Source organism: Electrophorus electricus, chromosome 5 (assembly GCF_041902795.1).
Source record: "Electrophorus electricus isolate QZ-2024a chromosome 5, ASM4190279v1, whole genome shotgun sequence".
NCBI classification, from domain to species: Eukaryota; Metazoa; Chordata; class Actinopteri; order Gymnotiformes; family Gymnotidae; genus Electrophorus; species Electrophorus electricus.
The window spans coordinates 7,698,888-7,717,948 of record NC_137501.1 but is presented as its reverse complement, the minus strand read 5'-3'; the positions used below and the strand labels follow the sequence as shown (position 1 = coordinate 7,717,948).

At 39.4% G+C, this 19,061-nt stretch overlaps 1 protein-coding gene across 4 annotated transcripts in view; it reads left to right on the top strand.

Annotated features, from left to right (window-relative positions):
- vcana (versican a) overlaps positions 1–19,061 on the top strand; it is a 35,903-nt gene that overhangs the window by 7,132 nt on the left and 9,710 nt on the right. For 3 of the 4 annotated variants that reach the window (XM_081714073.1, XM_035530279.2, XM_035530280.2), the window contains 2 exons: positions 1,571–3,058; positions 6,418–19,020. In XM_081714073.1, the coding sequence (XP_081570199.1) occupies positions 1,571–3,058; positions 6,418–19,020 (14,091 nt within the window). The remainder of the gene's footprint in view (positions 1–1,570; positions 3,059–6,417; positions 19,021–19,061) is intronic. The other variant, XM_035530281.2, reaches the window with a different exon arrangement.

The window sequence follows — 19,061 nt, the reverse complement described above, 5'->3', positions numbered from 1 at the left end:
GTTTCTGCAGTCAGACCCCCCCTCCTTGTCACTTGCACTCGTGGTTATCAGCGCGGACATGTTGATAATGAATAGAGCTACCACCGTGGCTCCAGAATCAATGGGTCTCACTGACCTCTGACCTGGGGGGGTGCTCTATCTTTTCAACTGAGGCTAATTTAGATAACTCACCTCCTGCCATTCAGGCTGCTCATGCAGAAAGACAACCTACTGTGATAAGTACTGGACCCTAGGGGTCATCTTAAATGGGACACTGTGACCACTGCTGTTGGTTTGGTCTATTTTAGCTTGCAGAGACCTCTCAGGTCTTTGTGTTTTACACACTGTTCTGGTAACTTGCACTGAATTGTGGAGCTGAGTGCATTGCTTTCTCTTTTACCTTAAAATGCCTTATCTTTTTTTCTTTCTCTCTCTCAAAAAAAAAAAGAGTGCCAGATGTTCGAAGCCAGAATAAAGGCTTGCTCATTGACTGGAGCAGACCACAGTCTACTTTCCTGTGAAGGAAAATGACTCACACCTTACATCAGAGATAGCTAGAGAAAGAGAGGGAGTGCATGCACTTAATGCAGACCAGCTGGAGCCATGGCTACAGGCCATGTCACATTAGAGAGGAGAGGTTCACTATGCTGTCACTCCCCAGTGTGTTTTAGTGTGTGAACAATGAATAAGTAAAAGCCAAAGTCAAAGCTTTTAAGGAAAACATCTGACAGATATTAGGTTAATTGTTTAATTAAACAAACATTACAGAAAAAGCTTTCCCTTAATGATCATGCAACCAGTCTAGACAGTTTGAGAGGTGCAATAATAAAAGTAAAAGAGCTAGCAAGATATAATTTCTAAAAAAGCAATTTAAAAAGATTCATACAACATACCCTGTTTTAACTTGGCAAAGTCCCCATTAACTAGAAGAGTAAAAAGCAAACATGCAGAAGGTGTTGACATGAAAATGCTGGGTCAGGTGAGATGTTTTAAGGTGTTTTAAGGTTCACACAAATTTAAGGGAGTCTAGGAACTTTCTTTTCAAAGTTTTATCTCTACTGAGCAATATTGGTGTTTATTTCATAATAATTTTATAATGACCTTGCAATAACATAGAAATATGTAATGTTCCAATGGGGTCAGTTTACTGTGGTAAACAGCAGTTAAGTATTTTGTGGGAAGAAACTGTCCAATAAATTTTTTCTAAATAGCTTCTTCACAAATCAAGTTTGGCTGTTAGTTGTTGACCAGCATGAGTGATTTATAAATGAACTTATATGCTACAGAAAGCTTTTCTAATATACTTCGTTAGAGTTATGTTTCCCAACAAGAGAGCCATGGTCTTTTAAAAGTTGTTCAACAATGATTGTTATGACACATTAATCCTTTTTGCTGTGAAATGCTGTGAACCTATTCAGATAGAAGTGCAATATGGGAAACTGAACGTCTATGAAAATGCACAGCAAAGTTTGTATTATTTGCTCAGTAGAGGAACAAAAACATCTCTCATATATCCTAGGTTTGCCAGTTGTGCTGTATTCCTTTTTGGTGGTGTTTACAGTGGGTCAAACATATTTCTGTCTTCCTTTAGGTCATGAGCATTTACTGAACCAGTCAACTTGGGTGGATGTCACAATCCAGGGTGTCAGCTCTGCCTCACCCAACACAGGCTCTTCAACCATTGGCCAGGCTGCCTCCTTTGCGACAGTGTTCTCTTTGGAGCCAAGAGAAACCTCTGAAGTAGACCACGTCTCTGTAGATGACTATGACAGCATTGCCACAACAGAGCCTCCTTCCATGTTTTCCACCAGCATGGCCCCACCAGGCACCTCACAGCTTCCTAGCAGCCCTGAGTTACCAATTAGCCAGCATGTCACAGTGGATTTTATAGAAGATGATACAATTATGACACCAGATTTAAATGAATTTGGCACTGAAAGCTCAACTGGGTTGGAGGCACAAAGACGTGGAGATGTTGTTCATGATGAGTTCACAACTGCTACTCATGCTGTTATAAAGGCACCTTCAGATGAATCAGAAGATCACACTGTTCTTGAAGTGGGCACAATTCCAGCTGATGTTCTGCTCTCAGCCTCTCCAAGCACAGAGCCTATGTTTGCAGTAGGAAAAACTGAGGAACTGGATCTGGAAGACATACACATGCAAACTACCTCGGACCTACTGCTTACCGTACTGCCCACACAGAGGATTAGAATATCTCCAGATTCTGAAGGAACTGTACAGTCTATTACTGAAACAACTGTAGCTACAAAATCAGTGATGGAGCTTGGGGATTATGGAACCAGCACTGAAGCCTCAACAAGTGAAACAACTCATCACAAATCACCCCAAATACTAGTGCACCCTGTCACTGGGCTTTCCTATGAAAGCAGTTCCAGAGAAAGCACAACAAAAGATGAAGAAGGATTGCTTAGTACCAAAGATGTCCATCTAACCATAGGAGCTGAGAGAGCCCCAGTTGAATCTACTAAGTTTGGTGAATATAATGAATATGAAACAGACACAGACATTAGTGTTATGGCTGGGCCACCATCCAAATCCACCATTCCAGAGGCTGAAGTGACCTCTGATGGAGTTATCAGCTCTGAACTTTACACCACACCACTCACTACTGAAGCCACTGTCACATTCACAACATTTATGTGTAATACGATGCCTGGATCAACCACCCTAGAAATGGAAGAGGTGGAAGAGCGTCTCAGCTCTGTGGAACCTAGTTTACAGATACCTGATATCAGTGCGGAAGAACCCCTGAGCACTACACCCATATCAGCATCACCCCAGGTTACCAAGCCATTGAGATCCACAACAGCTGAAACACCTGCTCAAGAATCGGAAAGTGCAGCATTCACTGAGGAATCAGCATCAGGCAGTCCTGAAAGCCTTAGTGAGATAATGACAGAAAGCAATGATATGACTATCGACACTGGCAGAGAGCATATTCAGTCGGTGACACTTTCTCCTACAACAAGCCCCACAAATTGTACAGTGTCCTCAGCTGGACAGGCTATCCAAGTGATCATCATTAATGTAGATCAGCAAAAGGATAATGATACAAGTAAGACCATTTTAATATTGTTTTTTGCTGATTATAAGCTGTTATGTCTATAGCTATGAAAATGTATTAACTGATTTCATCATCAGTAGATACTTTAAATGAGCATGTGGTTTTCTTTCATTAGTTAATATAAATTATTAATTGCATAATTCAAAGTAGAATGACTGTGAATAATCAGGCTTCCCAAACATATAGTATTAAAGCTAGAGTCAATCACAGAATGTAGATATTTATGATAGTGCTGTCCAGGGTCCTGAATAGTTGGATTCCTTGCCAAGTTCATTTTATAGTAAGAGCCTTTGAGCAGAAATGGAATTTTCTGGTTCAGTTGTTGCTTTTTCTTTTGTATGTGTTATATAAATATTTATTACACCTTCTCTGCTCATAAATGAAATCTTATTATGCTTTGCACATAGGCCAATTATATGTTTGGAAATAATAATATCAAATTCAACAAGTTTTTAAAAATTACTCTAAAAAAGTTAAGTAATGTCCTCAATGACCTCTGATGAGGACTAGATTAGCATGTAAAATTCACTGCTTTACTAAAGACCTGATTTAATGAGGCTTCATTGTATTTTTTTGTGTGTAGTGCAGAAAAGAGTCTCTGAGCGGATCGCTCCACATGAGTTCTTTGTGGGCATGCTTTGTTCAGGATATTCCGAGATTAACTAAAAGAGTTCTTTAGACTTGGCATTTCTCAGACCCTTCTTCTGTTCAGTCTCTGTGTGAAACTGTTCACTCACTATGTGGAAAAGAGTGGGTGAATTGGCCTGTTGCTAGAGTAATTGATGGTATGTGCACTTTAGCTTACATCTTTTGGCATGATATACAGTTTCCATACAAAAGTATTTTTCTATAAAAATATATTAGATAGCTACTATATATAGGTACAGTTGTCTGGTTTTAGAAAGTCCAAAGCTAAGTTTACCATGTTAGCAGTATTTAGGTTTAATTTTCTTTCAGACCTGCTGGGGGGACTTTGGATTGGTATTTTAGTGTGGTTAATAAAGCACTCTGGATATAGCACTCATGTACCTAATCTGAAACTACAGGATGCTTTTTATAAAGACCTTCAAGATACAGAAACTGGAAAAAGACATTGCAGTTCTTCAAATACATGTGGCCTTGCACATATGTTAAATATTTCTAAGCTTTATGCATATTTATCTCAAGACTCAGGGGCTTTAGGAGAGGTTTCTTTATGCTTAGCCAAACTGGTGTTTTTAGTAGTAGGCTTGACACTTCCAGCTGGCAGCTGCTAATTACTGGGTTCTGCAGAGGTGATGTAGCATTCATTTCAGTTAAGAGACCAGTGCAGTCTAGTCAACAGGCCTGTTGATGCAGTGACTCCACAGCAAAGCTACTCCTCTTTCTATCCCAGTTTCTCGAGGTTTGGCAGGGAGACATCTTGGCGCAAAACCCGAATAAACACAGATGCATATTAGCACACTGAAGACTGGGCACCACAAGAAGGCTGATGTCACCAGAGTAAAGTCTTATTTCTGTGTAAAGACAGTGAAGCAGTCAGTGCCTAGTTTGTGTAAAAAGTAATTATGATTTTTTTATTGTTTTTTAACACATTTTTATCAGTGAACTTTAGATATGCTTATAGACCCAAAAGGTTTATCCCACCCTTACTGTAATCATTTTAAGTATATGGTTCTTACACTGAAAATACAATACTTTATATGGTAATGTTTAGTAATGTTTAGTGCAGCAATAACTAAATTTATCTTAGATTTTAAAATGAATCAAGAAGCAACATAGCGGTCATGATATAGGCTGATTTTCCAAGACCTGCCACCAGAACTAACAAACTAATCAAGTTACCATATGGCTGAACTATTGCCAAAGGAATAATTGAGCTGAGGTAATGAGGTAATGATTTAAGCACAAGAGCACACTTGTGTTTGCCTTTAACTACTTCAGAAATTCTCCCCTATGACTGTGCTCCAAGCTGTTTTATGTAATGCCTGTTTTAGCAGATGCATAACGTGGCAACAGAACCTTGGTCTTTGCTCAGTGTCTGGAAGCTGAGCAATGGGGGGAAAGTAAGGGGAGACAGAAGTGCGGAGGTACTAAAATCTGTCTTTCCAGACACTTTTAGACTGAAACAGGTGTCTGCATCAGTCACTTCTGCCCTTGCAGGTGTTCCAACCCTCATCCACTAATCCAGTAGAAGCCTGGTTTATGGGAGAAGCTAGTTAACTGTCAATGTTTGTTGTTAGTTTGTTGTTAGATGCATGTTTGTTGTGAATGTGTATTAAAATATATGCAATCCCTGTTGACTGGAGAGAGATTATACTTGCCTTTTTTTGAGATTACTGCTTCCTTTTTTTGAACAGGATTGATCTTGAAGGTCCATGTTATTTGTTTTAAGTATTGTTTTGAGGGATTAATATTAGAGGATGCAGAAACATGAGAAGCATGTCAAACTCTGTCAAAAGACTCAAAAAACTCAAAAGAGCTCTAATGTTTTGTGTAGTGGAGAGGATAGGACTGTCTATGCTGCTCTCTCACATACAGTAATAGAACAGAATGCAGTTATGTATGGAACTTAGATGAGAAACACCTTAAAATTCTTTACAAGCAGTGGTTATTGAAAGGGAGGAAACTGGAGATGCTTCTCATCAGTTAAAATGTGTTTCCTTGTTGTGTAGATGCTTAGAGACTGTTAATGTATTTTTGCCATTGAGATAGATATGTGGAGTTGTCATTCATGTAGTAGATGGAGTAATAGCACTGGAAGCCAAACATGAGGAGATTCTAATAGCACTAAAACCCAAACATGATTCTATTGCCAGCATATGTGTGACACATCACAGTCATTGCATAGAAAAAGATGATAAGTCATTGGTAATATGTTTTTAAACATATCCATAGTTTATTTATTTTGGTCCTGATTATTTGGCAAGAATAAACAGATTTATCCAAGAACTTAAGTACTTTGTACATTCTCTCATCATTATAATTTTACATGGTCACTGCAAATCTTCATAGAGTTTCTGCCAATGAGTGACAAACCTCAATTGTACATATTTTTCTCTTGTACATGTCATTTCTACCACATAATTAATGAAAATAACATAAAAATCAAACATCCCAAAGGTCCCCAGATGTTCAGTATCATATATGGAAGCAAAATATATGTATCCAGTAAAGAAGTGATGGGACAACAAGCATAATAAGGCAGTGTTAAAGCTAATTGACTCATTCCGTTAATCCTACAATTTCATCAACTGAAGCAGTTTGCTTCTACATTCAGTATTTACTGTATTGTCTATGTGAAAAAGAAATGTACTTGTTTTTTAAGTGTTTTGATTATATTTGATTAATTGATTTATTCCATTTTACAGCTGAAGTGGATCCACTACTTACTGGTCAGGTTCCTATTATTCCTGTGGTGCCTGATGAGCCTATCCCCTCCCTTGTGGATGGTGAGCCTATTCTGGCTAGTGAAGATTCTACTTTTGACTTCTCCTCTCCTGTTGCCACCACTACGCCAATACTCAGTTTCATAAATGGTAAGAAAGAGGTGAGTGCTGAGCCCAAGTATGTTGTTGAGGAAGAGGCAAGAGGAGATGTATTTGAGAGTGTGTCCTCAACACTCCCGAATGTAACACAAATAGAAGAACAAAAGGAGAGAACATCTCAATTGGATTATTCTCAGTCTGATATTACAACAGAAGATGAGTCATCAATGTCAAGCCAAGAAGTAACCTATCCATTGCCTGTTTTCTTCAGTACATTTGAGCCAAAATATGATTATAAACAAGAACAAATATTTGTAGAGGGCATTCCTCCATCACCTTTTGTACCAGAACCTAAGGATGAGACACTCATTGATGAAGGAACTATCATACTCAGAACTCTTTCTGCAGACAAAGTTGAAGGAAGTTCCTCAATAAAGCCACACCAGGCATTGAAAGAACTAGCAACTTCTTCTCTAGATACTTTGGAAAAGAAAGTGACAGTTGCGTCATCTAATGCAGGCCCCCAGAGTAGAGTAGTCACTGAAGATTTTAGTCAAACATCATTCATTAAGACCATAAACACAGATCAAGCAAGCACTGAAACTCTGTCAGTGATCCCTAGGAAACCTGAAGATTCATCACAGATAGGAATGCCTGACACTGCTTCTACAACCATGGGCATTTCCTCAACAACTGCATTGCATGCAACAGAAAAAGATGCCCATACCCTTGAGGCAATATTAACTGGTCATTCCTCCTCCACACCTTTCCTGTACACAACAGAAAAGGTGACAGGATTGACCAAAAAGAAAGAGAGCTCAGATGCCACAGTTGGGGTGACAGATGTTACAAATCTAATGGGCACTGATACAATCAAAACAATACCTAAAGACATTTCAGTGCTGATACCTTTACAAATGTCCACAGTAACAATGGGCACAGTGAGCATTCCCTCCAGTGTATCCCCATTGGGGTTTGAAGATAAACATACATCTAGTATAACAATAATTCCTAAATCCTCTACCCTCTCTGAAGCACTACAGACAATGCAGGAAAATACAAAATCAACACCAGACACAGGCACAGATAAGACTGTAAAAACAGACCATACAGAAATTACACAAAGGACAAAGGAAAAATTAGTAGCTTCTTTCACTGGAGACATAGATACTTCAGAGTCATTTACTGAGAAGGTCATAAGATATTGGACAGCAAAGAGCACAATTATTGCAACTTCTGTTCCTGGCATGGAAAGCATAACCAAATCTATTCCCATAGCTGACGAAGAAGGGTCAGGAGACCAAACCCCTGATCTCTTTTCTACAAAGCCTGCTTTACTGCATAGCACAGTCACAAGTGAATTTGGCAACATGACGTCACACTCAATAATGACACAAACTGAGAAGTTGCAAACAGAAGCACTATCAATATCTGCAGATCCATCAGCCCTTCCAATTATTGTTTCCTCAGAAAAAAACATTTCTTCTGTGGAAACAACAACTTTAGATGAGAAATCAACTGAGATTCCAGTTACAATTCTAAACACATTGTCAGCAGAGGAGATAGCCAGTAAACATGTGCTGTCAGGCACAGGTTCACAAACCATCTTTCAATTTTCAGAGACTGATGGCTCAGGAGATCAACCCTATGTAATGCTGACCAAAGAATCCACACCAGTTGCTCCACTGCATACTACATCTAGAGTCAAAGAAATTATCAGTGAAACAGCTACTCATGTAATCCAAACTGTTCCTGGCACAGTGTTAATACAGACTGATCTGACAACTCAAGATGAATATTTGGCACCTATTTCAGAGAGATTGGAAGCAAAAACAGATGCTGACACCTCAGTAAAAGAGACAACTGAGACACTTAGTAAAGTGCCTTTGCCCACACTTGAATCTGCTGTGCCTAATGCATCTCACACATTTAGTGAAAGGACTAAGCTACTCTCAGCTGAAAGCACAGTAAGAGAAACATTTATAAGTGATAGTACCACAGAGCCACATGGAATAAGCATTGCAGTTTGGAAAACTAGGGTCACCACACCAGAAAATGTGAAGTATCTGACAGAAGTAACATCCACATCATCAAAGCCACCAGAATTGCCTATTATCGATTCCTCTGAAATAATGTTTTCCTCAACAGAGAGCTCCGAGACATCTGATAAGTTTACTATGGAGTCCTTAAGCACTATCTCATCCATGTTTAGTGCAGTGGAAGTGCCATCAGGGACAACTTCTGAGTCACTATTCCATTTTCCTGAGGAGAAAGGCTTAGGTGGTCAAAGAGTTTACACTATTACAACAATAACAAGAGCAAAAACAGAAACAGAATCTCCTACTTTATTTCATACTGAAGACAAAGACAAAGACATACTGAAGACTTCCACAACAGCAATGTTTGAAACATCGTTACCTCAGTCAGAGGGCACAATGCTGGAGAGAACATCTGTGATGCCAATTGTTTCATTTGAAAAATCAACTGTGGTTCCTACACATGAACTTACCAGAGAGCAGGAAATGACCATTGCACCAACTATAATGAACGCAAGTCATACAGTCACATTAATTCCCACCATATCCTTGTCAGAGGGAACAACAATAAAAGCAGAAACAGAACATGTGACAGGTTACACTGGTGCCACAAAATTGTCAGATATTACCAGCACTGACAAAATCACGATCACTGACCTACCTCTAGATGAATCAGAACTTGATTACACAAAGAGTACAATGGGCCATTTAAATGTTGAAATAGCAACACATTCCACACCATTTAAGTCTCATATTACTTCAATAGTTTCTGTAAGCCCATCTCAAACACAATTTATGGCTTCTTCTTTGGAACCTGGTAGTGGAGACACCGAGGACACCACAGGTGAAACTGAAGGCACAGAAGCTGGTCCTGTAGCATCCAGTGTTGCTCTTGAATCAATTCCTCCATTTCCTGCTTCCTCAACAGAAGATGTGACAAAAACATCTACAGCAGTGACAAAAACTGAGGAAACAGAGTTGCCAATACACACACCTACAGAAGAGATTTCATCAATTTTTTCCAGCTCAACTTTTACAACTCCCGTTTTATTTTTCAGAACAGATGAGGATGAAAAATTTGTGAAAGAACAAACAACAGATTATACTACAAAACAAGCAGTTTTTACAAGCACTGGCAAAATGTACACTATGTCTAGTTTGTTTGCAACAGATGATAAAATCTCTGCAAAACAAACTGTAGAATCATCTTCAGCTCCTGCTTTCACTCCATCATCCAAATCTCCAGCTTCATCTTCTGATTTAGAGAGAACTGGCACAGCACGTTCAATTTCAACTCACATCGATATGGAAGTGTCTGGGGCTTTAGGTACAGATGATGGTCAAGAGTCTACCCTGCTTGAAGGATCTGCTGAAAAGATATCAGAAATCACAACTGATGCTGTCAAGGAATTTTCTGTGAGGACAGATGAAGCAGAACTTGATTACACAAAGAGCACTTTGGACCATTTAAGTGCTGAAGTAGCAACACATTCCACACCATTTAAGTCTCATATTGCTTCAACAGTTTCTGTAAGCCCATCTCAAACACAATTTATGGCTTCTTCTATAGATCCTGGTAGTGGAGACACCGAGGACACTTCAGGTGAAACTGAAGGCTCAGAAGATGATGGTTCCGGTACTGTAGCTTCCAGCATTGTTCTTGAGCCAACTCCTCCATTTCCTGCTTCATCAACAGAAGATGTGACAAAAACATCTGGAGCAGTGACAAAAACTGAGGAAACAGAGTTGCCAATACACACACCTACAGAAGAGATTTCATCAATTATTTCCAGCTCAACTTTTACAACTTCTGTTTTATCTTTCAGAACAGATGAGGATGAAAAATTTGTGAAAGAACAAACAGCAGATTATACTACAAAACATCCAGGTTTTACAAGCACTGGCAAAATGTCCACTATGTCTAGTTTGTTTGCAACAGATGATGAAATCTCTGCAAAACTAACCCTAGAATCATCTTCAGTTCCTGCATCTTCTCCACCAATCATTTCTACAAATTCATCTTCGGAATTAGAAAGAATAAGCTCTACAACACATTCAACTTCAACTCACATTGATATGGAAGCGTCTGGGGCTTTAGGTACAGATGTTCATCAAGAGTCTACCCCGCTTGAAGGATCTGCTGAAAAGATATCAGAAATCACAACAACTGATGCTGTCAAGGAATTTTCTATAAGGACAGATGAATCAGAACTTGATTACACAAAGAGCACTTTGGACCATTTAAGTGCTGAAATACCAACACATTCCTCACCATTTAAGTCTCATATTACTTCAACAGTTTTTGTAAGCCTATCTCAAACACAATTCATGGCTTCTTCTATAGAACCTGGTAGTGGAGACACCGAGGACACTTCAGGTGAAACTGAAGGCACAGAAGATGATGGTTCCGGTAATGTAGCTTCCAGCATTGTTCTTGAGTCAACTCCTCCATTTCCTGCTTCATCAACAGAAGATGTGACAAAAACATCTGGAGCAGTGACAAAAACTGAGGAAACAGAGTTGCCAATACACACACCTACAGAAGAGATTTCATCAATTATTTCCAGCTCAACTTTTACAACTCCTGTTTTATCCTTCAGAACAGATGAAGATGAAAAATTTGTGAAAGAACAAACAACAGATTATACTACAAAACAACCAGTTTTTACAAGCACTGGCAAAATGTACACTATGTCTAGTTTGTTTGCAACAGATGATAAAATCTCTGCAAAACAAACTGTAGAATCATCTTCAGCTCCTGCTTTCACTCCATCATCCATATCTCCAGCTTCATCTTCTGACTTAGAGAGAACTGGCACAGCACATTCAACTTCAACTCACATCGATATGGAAGCATTTGGGGCTTTAGGTACAGATGATGGTCAAGAGTCTACCCTGCTTGAAGGATCTGCTGAAAAGATATCAGAAATCACAACAACTGATGCTGTTAAGGAATTTTCTATAAGGACAGATGAATCAGAGCTTGGTTACACAAAGAGCACTTTGGACCATTTAAGTGCTGAAGTAGCAACACATTCCACACCATTTAAGTCTCATATTGCTTCAACAGTTTCTGTAAGCCCATCTCAAATACAATTTATGGCTTCTTCTTTAGAACCTGGTAGTGGAAATACCGAGGATGCTATAAGTGAAACTGAACACTCAGATGATGATGGTTCTGGTACTGTAGCATCCAGTGTTGCTCTTGAGTCAACTCCTCCGTTTTCTGCTTCATCAACAGAAGACATGAGAAAAACATCTGGAGCAGTGACAAAAACTGAGGAAACAGAGTTGCCAATACACACACCTATAGAAGAGATTTCATCAATTATTTCCAGCTCAAATTTTACAACTCCTGTTTTATCTTTCAGAACAGATGAGGATGAAAAATTTGTGAAAGAACAAACAACAGATTATATTACAACACAACCAGTTTTTACAAGCAATGGCAAAATGTCCACTATGTCTAGTTTGTTTGCAACAGATGATGAAATCTCTGCAAAACAAACTGTAGAATCATCTTCAGCTCCTGCTTTCACTGCATCATCCATGTCTCCAGCTTCATCTTCTGACTTAGAGAGAACTGGCACAGCACATTCAACTTCAACTCACATCGATATGGAAGCATCTGGGGCTTTAGGTACAGATGATGTTCAAGAGTCTACCCTGGTTGAAGGATCTGCTGAAAAGATATCAGAAATCACAACAAATGATGCTGTCAAGGGATTTTCTATAAGGACAGAAGAAGCAGAACTTGATTACACAAAGAGCACTTTGGACCATTTAAGTGCTGAAGTAGCAACACATTCCACACCATTTAAGTCTCATATTACTTCAACAGTTTTTGTAAGCCCATCTCAAACACAATTTATGGCTTCTTCTTTAGAAGCTGGTAGTGGAGACACAGAGGACACTTCAGGTGAAACTGAAGGCTCAGAAGATGATGGTTCCGGTACTGTAGCTTCCAGCGTTGTTCTTGAGTCAACTCCTCCATTTCCTGCTTCATCAACAGAAGACGTGATAAAAACATCTGGAGCATTGACAACAACTGAGGAAACAGAGTTGCCAATACACACACCTACAGAGGAGATTTCATCAATTTTTTCTACCTCAACTTTTACAACTCCTGTTTTATCCTTCAGAACAGATGAAGATGAAAAATTTGTGAAAGAACAAACAGCTGATTATATTACAACACAACCAGTTTTTACAAGCACTGGCAAAATGTCCACTATGTCTAGTTTGTTTGCAACAGATGATGAAATCTCTGCAAAACTAACCCTGGAATCATCTTCAGTTCCTGCATCTTCTCCACCAACCATTTCTTCAACTTCATCTTCAGACTTAGTAAGAATAAGCTCTACAACACATTCAACTTCAACTCACATCGATATGGAGACGTCTAGGGCTTTAGGTACAGATGTTCATCAAGAGTATACCCTGCTTGAAGGATCTGCTGAAAAGATATTAGAAATCACAACAACTGATGCTGTTAAGGAATTTTCTATAAAGACAGATGAATCAGAATTTGATTACACAAAGAGCACATTGGACCATTTAAGTGCTGAAATAGCAACACATTCCACACCATTTAAGTCTCATATTACTTCACCAGTTTTTGTAAGCCCATCTCAAACACAACTCATGGCTTCTTCTTTAGAACCTGGTAGTGGAGACACCGAGGACACTTCAGGTGAAACTGAAGGGTCAGAAGATGATGGTTCCGGTACTTTAGCTTCCAGCATTGTTCTTGAGTCAACTCCTCCATTTCCTGCTTCATCAACAGAAGACGTGATAAAAACATCTGGAGCATTGACAACAACTGAGGAAACAGAGTTGCCAATACACACACCTACAGAAGAGATTTCATCAATTTTTTCCAGCTCAATTTTTACAACTCCTGTTTTATCTTTCAGAACAGATGAGGATGAAAAATTTGTTAAAGAACAAACAGCAGATTATACTACAAAACAACCAGGTTTTACAAGCACTGGCAAAATGTCCACTATGTCTAGTTTGTTTGCAACAGGTGATGAAATCTCTGCAAAACAAACTGTAGAATCATCTTCAGCTACTGCTTTCACTGCATCATCCATGTCTCCAGCTTCATCTTCTGACTTAGAGAGAAGTGGCACAACACATTCAACTTCAACTCACATCAATATGGAAGCGTCTGGGGCTTTAGGTACAGATGATTGTCAAGAGTCTACCCTGCTTGAAGGATCTGCTGAAAAGATATCAGAAATCACAACAACTGATGCTGTTAAGCAATTTTTTATAAGGACGGATGAAGCAGAACTTGATTACCCAAAGAGCACTTTGGACCATTTAAGTTCTGAAGTAGCGACACATTCCACACCATTTAAGTTTCATATTGCTTCAACAGTTTCTGTAAGGCCATCTCAAACACAATTTATGGCTTCTTCTTTAGAACCTGGTAGTGGAAACACCGAGGACGCTATAAGTGAAACTGAAGGCTCAGAAGATGATGGTTCTGGTACTGTAGCTTCCAGCGTTGTTCTTGAGCCAACTCCTCCATTTCCTGCTTCATCAACAGAAGATGTGACAAAAACATCTGGAGCAGTGACAAAAACTGAGGAAACAGAGTTGCCAATACACACACCTACAGAAGAGATTTCATCAATTATGTCCAGCTCAACTTTTACAGCTCCTGTTTTATCCTTCAGAACAGATGAGGATGAAAAATTTGTGAAAGAACAAACAACAGATTATACTACAAAACAATCAGTTTTTACAAGCACTGGCAAAATGTACACTATGTCTAGTTTGTTTGCAACACATGATGAAATCTCTGCAAAACAAACTGTAGAATCATCTTCAGCTCCTGCTTTCACTCCATCATCCATGTCTCCAGGTTCATCTTCTGACTTAGAGAGAACTGGCACAACACATTCATCTTCAACTCACATAGATATGGAAGTGTCTGGGGCTTTAGGTACAGATGATGTTCAAGAGTCTACCCTGGTTGAAGGATCTGCTGAAAAGATATCAGAAATCACAACAACTGATGCTGTTAAGGAATTTTTTATAAGGACAGATGAAGCAGAACTTGATTACACAAATAGCACATCGGACCATTTAAGTGCTGAAGTAGCAACACATTCCACACCATTTAAGTCTCATATTACTTCAACAGTTTCTGTAAGGCCATCTCAAACACAGTTCATGATCTCTTCTTTAGAACCTGGTAGTGGAGACACTGAGGACACTACAGGTGAAACTGAAGGCACAGAAGCTGATGGTTCCCGTCCTGTAGCATCCAGTGTTGTTCTTGAATCAACTCCTCCATTTCATGCTTCACCAACAGATGATATGACAACAACAAAGTCTGGAGCAGTGACAAAAACTGAGGAAATCAGCATTGTTCTTGAGTCATCTTTTTCTGCTCAATCAACAGAATTTGATGCAGTCATAGAAACTGAGGGGACGAAGTTTCCAGAGCTCACAACTAGTCAAAAGATTTTGCCAGTTTTTCCCACTTCACTTCCTTCCGGGCCTATTACTTCCTTTACAACCCGATCTTTAAGTCAACAGACATCTGACTACATTGCAAAACACCCAGTTTCTGCTCAGACTAACAAATTACCTAGTATAAGTACTGTACCCTCAACAAGTGATTATGTCTACGTAAAACAAACTCTAGAATCAGATTCAACTTCTGCCTCTTTTCATGCAAGCATAGCTCCAATATCATCTCACTTGCAAAGAATAAGCTCTACCATACACCCATCAGCTCATATCGATGCAGTTTCAAGCACAGAAGATGAGCAATATTCTCCTATATTTGAAGCATCTGCTGAGGAGACACCAACACCAAGTGAAGCAAATCTTGAATTTTCTGTAGGAACTGGTGTGGCAGATGTCAGTCCTACCCAGTCCACATTGTTCAAGTCTGAATTTACTTCCACATTGTCTTTTAGTTTAAATCCAACAGATTATACAGCTTCATCTGCAGACCCTGGGAGTGGTGGCACAGAGGCTACAGCATCTGAAGGGGCTGAAAATGATGGTTCTGGTGCTCCTCTTGAGTCTCCATCACCAACTCCATCAAGAAATATGTCAACAGAAAAATCTCAAGTGTTAGTAAACACAGATATCAAAGAGATTACATCATTTTTTCCCACTTCAGTTTTCACATATAAAGAGGATGATTTAGTTGACCAGCTGACAGTAGCTCCTGGTGCACTACTGTCAACAGCACCAATTAACCTGACATCAAAACATACTGACATGGAATGGTCTGGGGTCTCAGTCACAGATGCTGACCAAGGTCTATCCCCTGTAGATGGAGGTTCAGGACATCAAACTCCAAAGCTCAGTAAATATGCAGTTGCTGCCACAGTTGACATACATGAATTTACAAGTACAGGTTCTGAAATGACTACACAAGTTGTCACATTTGGCAAAGGTACAGAAAAGCCTGAATTGTCCCACAGTGCCCCACAAATAAAGACAGAGCAGAGAGCAGATGATTCTGAGATATTTACATTTACACAGGATTCTTTGACAACCAGTTTGCCAAGACTTAGTATGGACACTACACTTTTGAAGGAAGGCAGCAGCATCAACACATTACCTGAAACAGTGACTACAGAGACACATGTTACTTCTGTAGTTCCCCCTGTCATCTTTTCTGATCATACTGATAAACAAGTGACAACTATTGTCCCCCCTAGTAGTGAGATTAGGTCTGATACACCAAGCATGAAGCTTCATGAACCGAAATCATCAACAGGCACTGTGGTCATATTTACAGAAAATGCAAATGATGAGGATGAACTTTTCTCAACAGTTACAGACAGTATGGCAGACCATAGCACTAGAGAAGAATATATTCTAACAGATAATACAATCATTGATGCAGATAAAGTTTCAGTGTTTGAGCCCTCATCACCCTTTTCCCCCACAATTATCACAGCGGAAGCAGCTGGTATTACAATGATCTCTTTAACACCACAGTCCTCCAACATAATAGAGGAACCAGATGGATCTGGAATGGATAGTGCTTTGTCATCAGTGCCACAATTTCATGTTGCATTTCAATCTACCACAGAAGGGTCATCAAGTAAAGAAATTACTTCTAGAACAGGCTCTCTATCAAGTAGTCCAACATCACTGGAAGAAACAAAAACAAAACCAACATTTGTTGAGCTCCTTCATGAGAAGTTTACTGTTCCATTAGAACACTATCTAACCTTTGCTCCTTCAAAGTTAATGCCTTCCAAAACATCAACTTCCACATACTCTCCTCAGACAACCCCACATTTGACCCATGGTACCAGACATTCCATGCACACAACTTCACATATTAGTTTCAGCACATTATATCGCACTTATTCTAGCACCAACACACCTGATTCCAGTCATACAGCCTCACATAGTACCCACAGCACTCATCAGCCTACATTTACCCTGACCACTAAATCTAATCATACAACCACTGACCATTATAAAACCTCAGCCACTGACCACTCTAAAATCTCACATTCACTTTCTGCTACATCACATCCTGGATTTGGTTCTGCACAGTCATCATTTAAACCTACACATTCTACCCTTAAATCTCTTTCCACACCAAGTGATGATTTCTCTGGAGACCATGACTCTGTACAGGATTCTGGAGTGCAAACTTTAATGCCAACTTCTCAAACTTTCACTACACCTACAGACACGGACTCAGAAACAATAAAAACTGCAACAAGTAAACCCTCTGCTAGGTCACCTGTAATTATTCATACTGTAAAAGATACATTTGAGGAAGCTGTACAGACAACAGAAGCCCCACAAGCTGTTATGACCACTTTGGACAATGTATCTCCAATAAACATGGAAGAAATTGTGCCTAAATCAACAATATCAGCCTTGTTTACTCATCCCTCAGAAGTGGAAAGCTCTAGTGAAGGTGCTGACCAAGATGTGATAATTCCAACATCTACACCCTATCATGTCTCAAGATTACCTGTTGTAACAGGTATGCTACCATCTGCTGATTCTGTTCCAATAATTGATTCTGTTGAAGATATTGACACTACAACTACAATGACTGAAAAAACAGAGACTACACTGACAGGCAAGATAACAAAATTGACAGAGGACAATGAAAAAATGTCAGCAGTGCCTTTGGTTGATGAGTCAAAAACTTCAGTGGTTGAGACCTCTGCCTTCCCTGCTACTACAGCCTTCCCTGCAACTACTTCTCAATTCTTTACTAGTACAGTTCAGTTTCTGCAGTCATCTTTTGCACCATTTTTAGATCTTTTAAATAAATCTACTGAAAGACCTTTAGGAACTGTGCAACCTATTCAGGAGCTGTCCACAGAAAAACTGTTTGGTACCAGCAGAGGGACAACAACAATCCCACCAATATCAGGCTCAGATGAAAGCTCAGGAGACCAGCCTATAGAAATGTTCAGTAAAGAGTCCACACCAGTAGTCTCTCCTAAAGTGGCCATAGTCCATAAACATTTCTCCACCACCCATTCAGATTCATTAGTGTCATCATCTCAGAAAACTCACATGAGTTTAGATACAACCTCAGCACGCACAACAAACACAAAGTCTGTGGAATCATACTATCAAGATCTGTCTGAAGTAACACTTAACCCCCAGCCTACCAATATATGGGCAGAAGGAGATTTGACAGCAACAACTATTCCTATAATTTCTATGTCCACATCAGAAAATGAGAAGTCTAGTCAGCCTATTGGAACCACAAAGGAAATTGTACCATCTACTAAACAGATGCCAGTAGGGGAAGCAATTTCATTTGATTTGGAGTTGGTTTCAATCACACACAGACCTGAAAAGGCAGACACATCAATATATAGTCCTGCAGATCAAACAAAGACCCTGGACTTTATTGAACCTATCACAGTTGCATCAACATACACACAGGACACTGATGACACATCTGAATCTTTTGTAGTAGAAACCATACCAGATTTTAGTGGCACTGTGACCACCTCACAGGTTGAGACTGATACTACCTTTAAGAGAACAGACACAAGCTTGCCTGTTACTCACAGAAGTGAGAGCTTTACAAAATCTATCAGTTCAGAAAGTAGCAAAGAAGAGGTTAGAACTGCTGTCCCAACCTCTGATGAGGTCCAGGCAGTTATTTTATCATTAGTTACCACATCACCACTGCTACAGCCTGATGACTCCAGCACCGGATCTGTTAGTGAGCAAACCATGTCAAAGGAGCAGCAGGCAATTGGCCAGATTGAGGAAGCTATAACTCCTATCACAGACATACTTATCCAGGAGAGTGTGGATAATACATCATCAACATCTGCAGTTCCAAGACACATTGATGCCACTACTTCATATGAAGATGCTTTTGATCCAGTAGTACAGACGGCAACACAAAGGCCTTCTGTGCATACAGATTTAGGATACACAGTTTTTGAAGAGACCTTGGATATTTCAGGTATGGCTGTTATTTATTTTTTTAATAAATAATTTAACCTT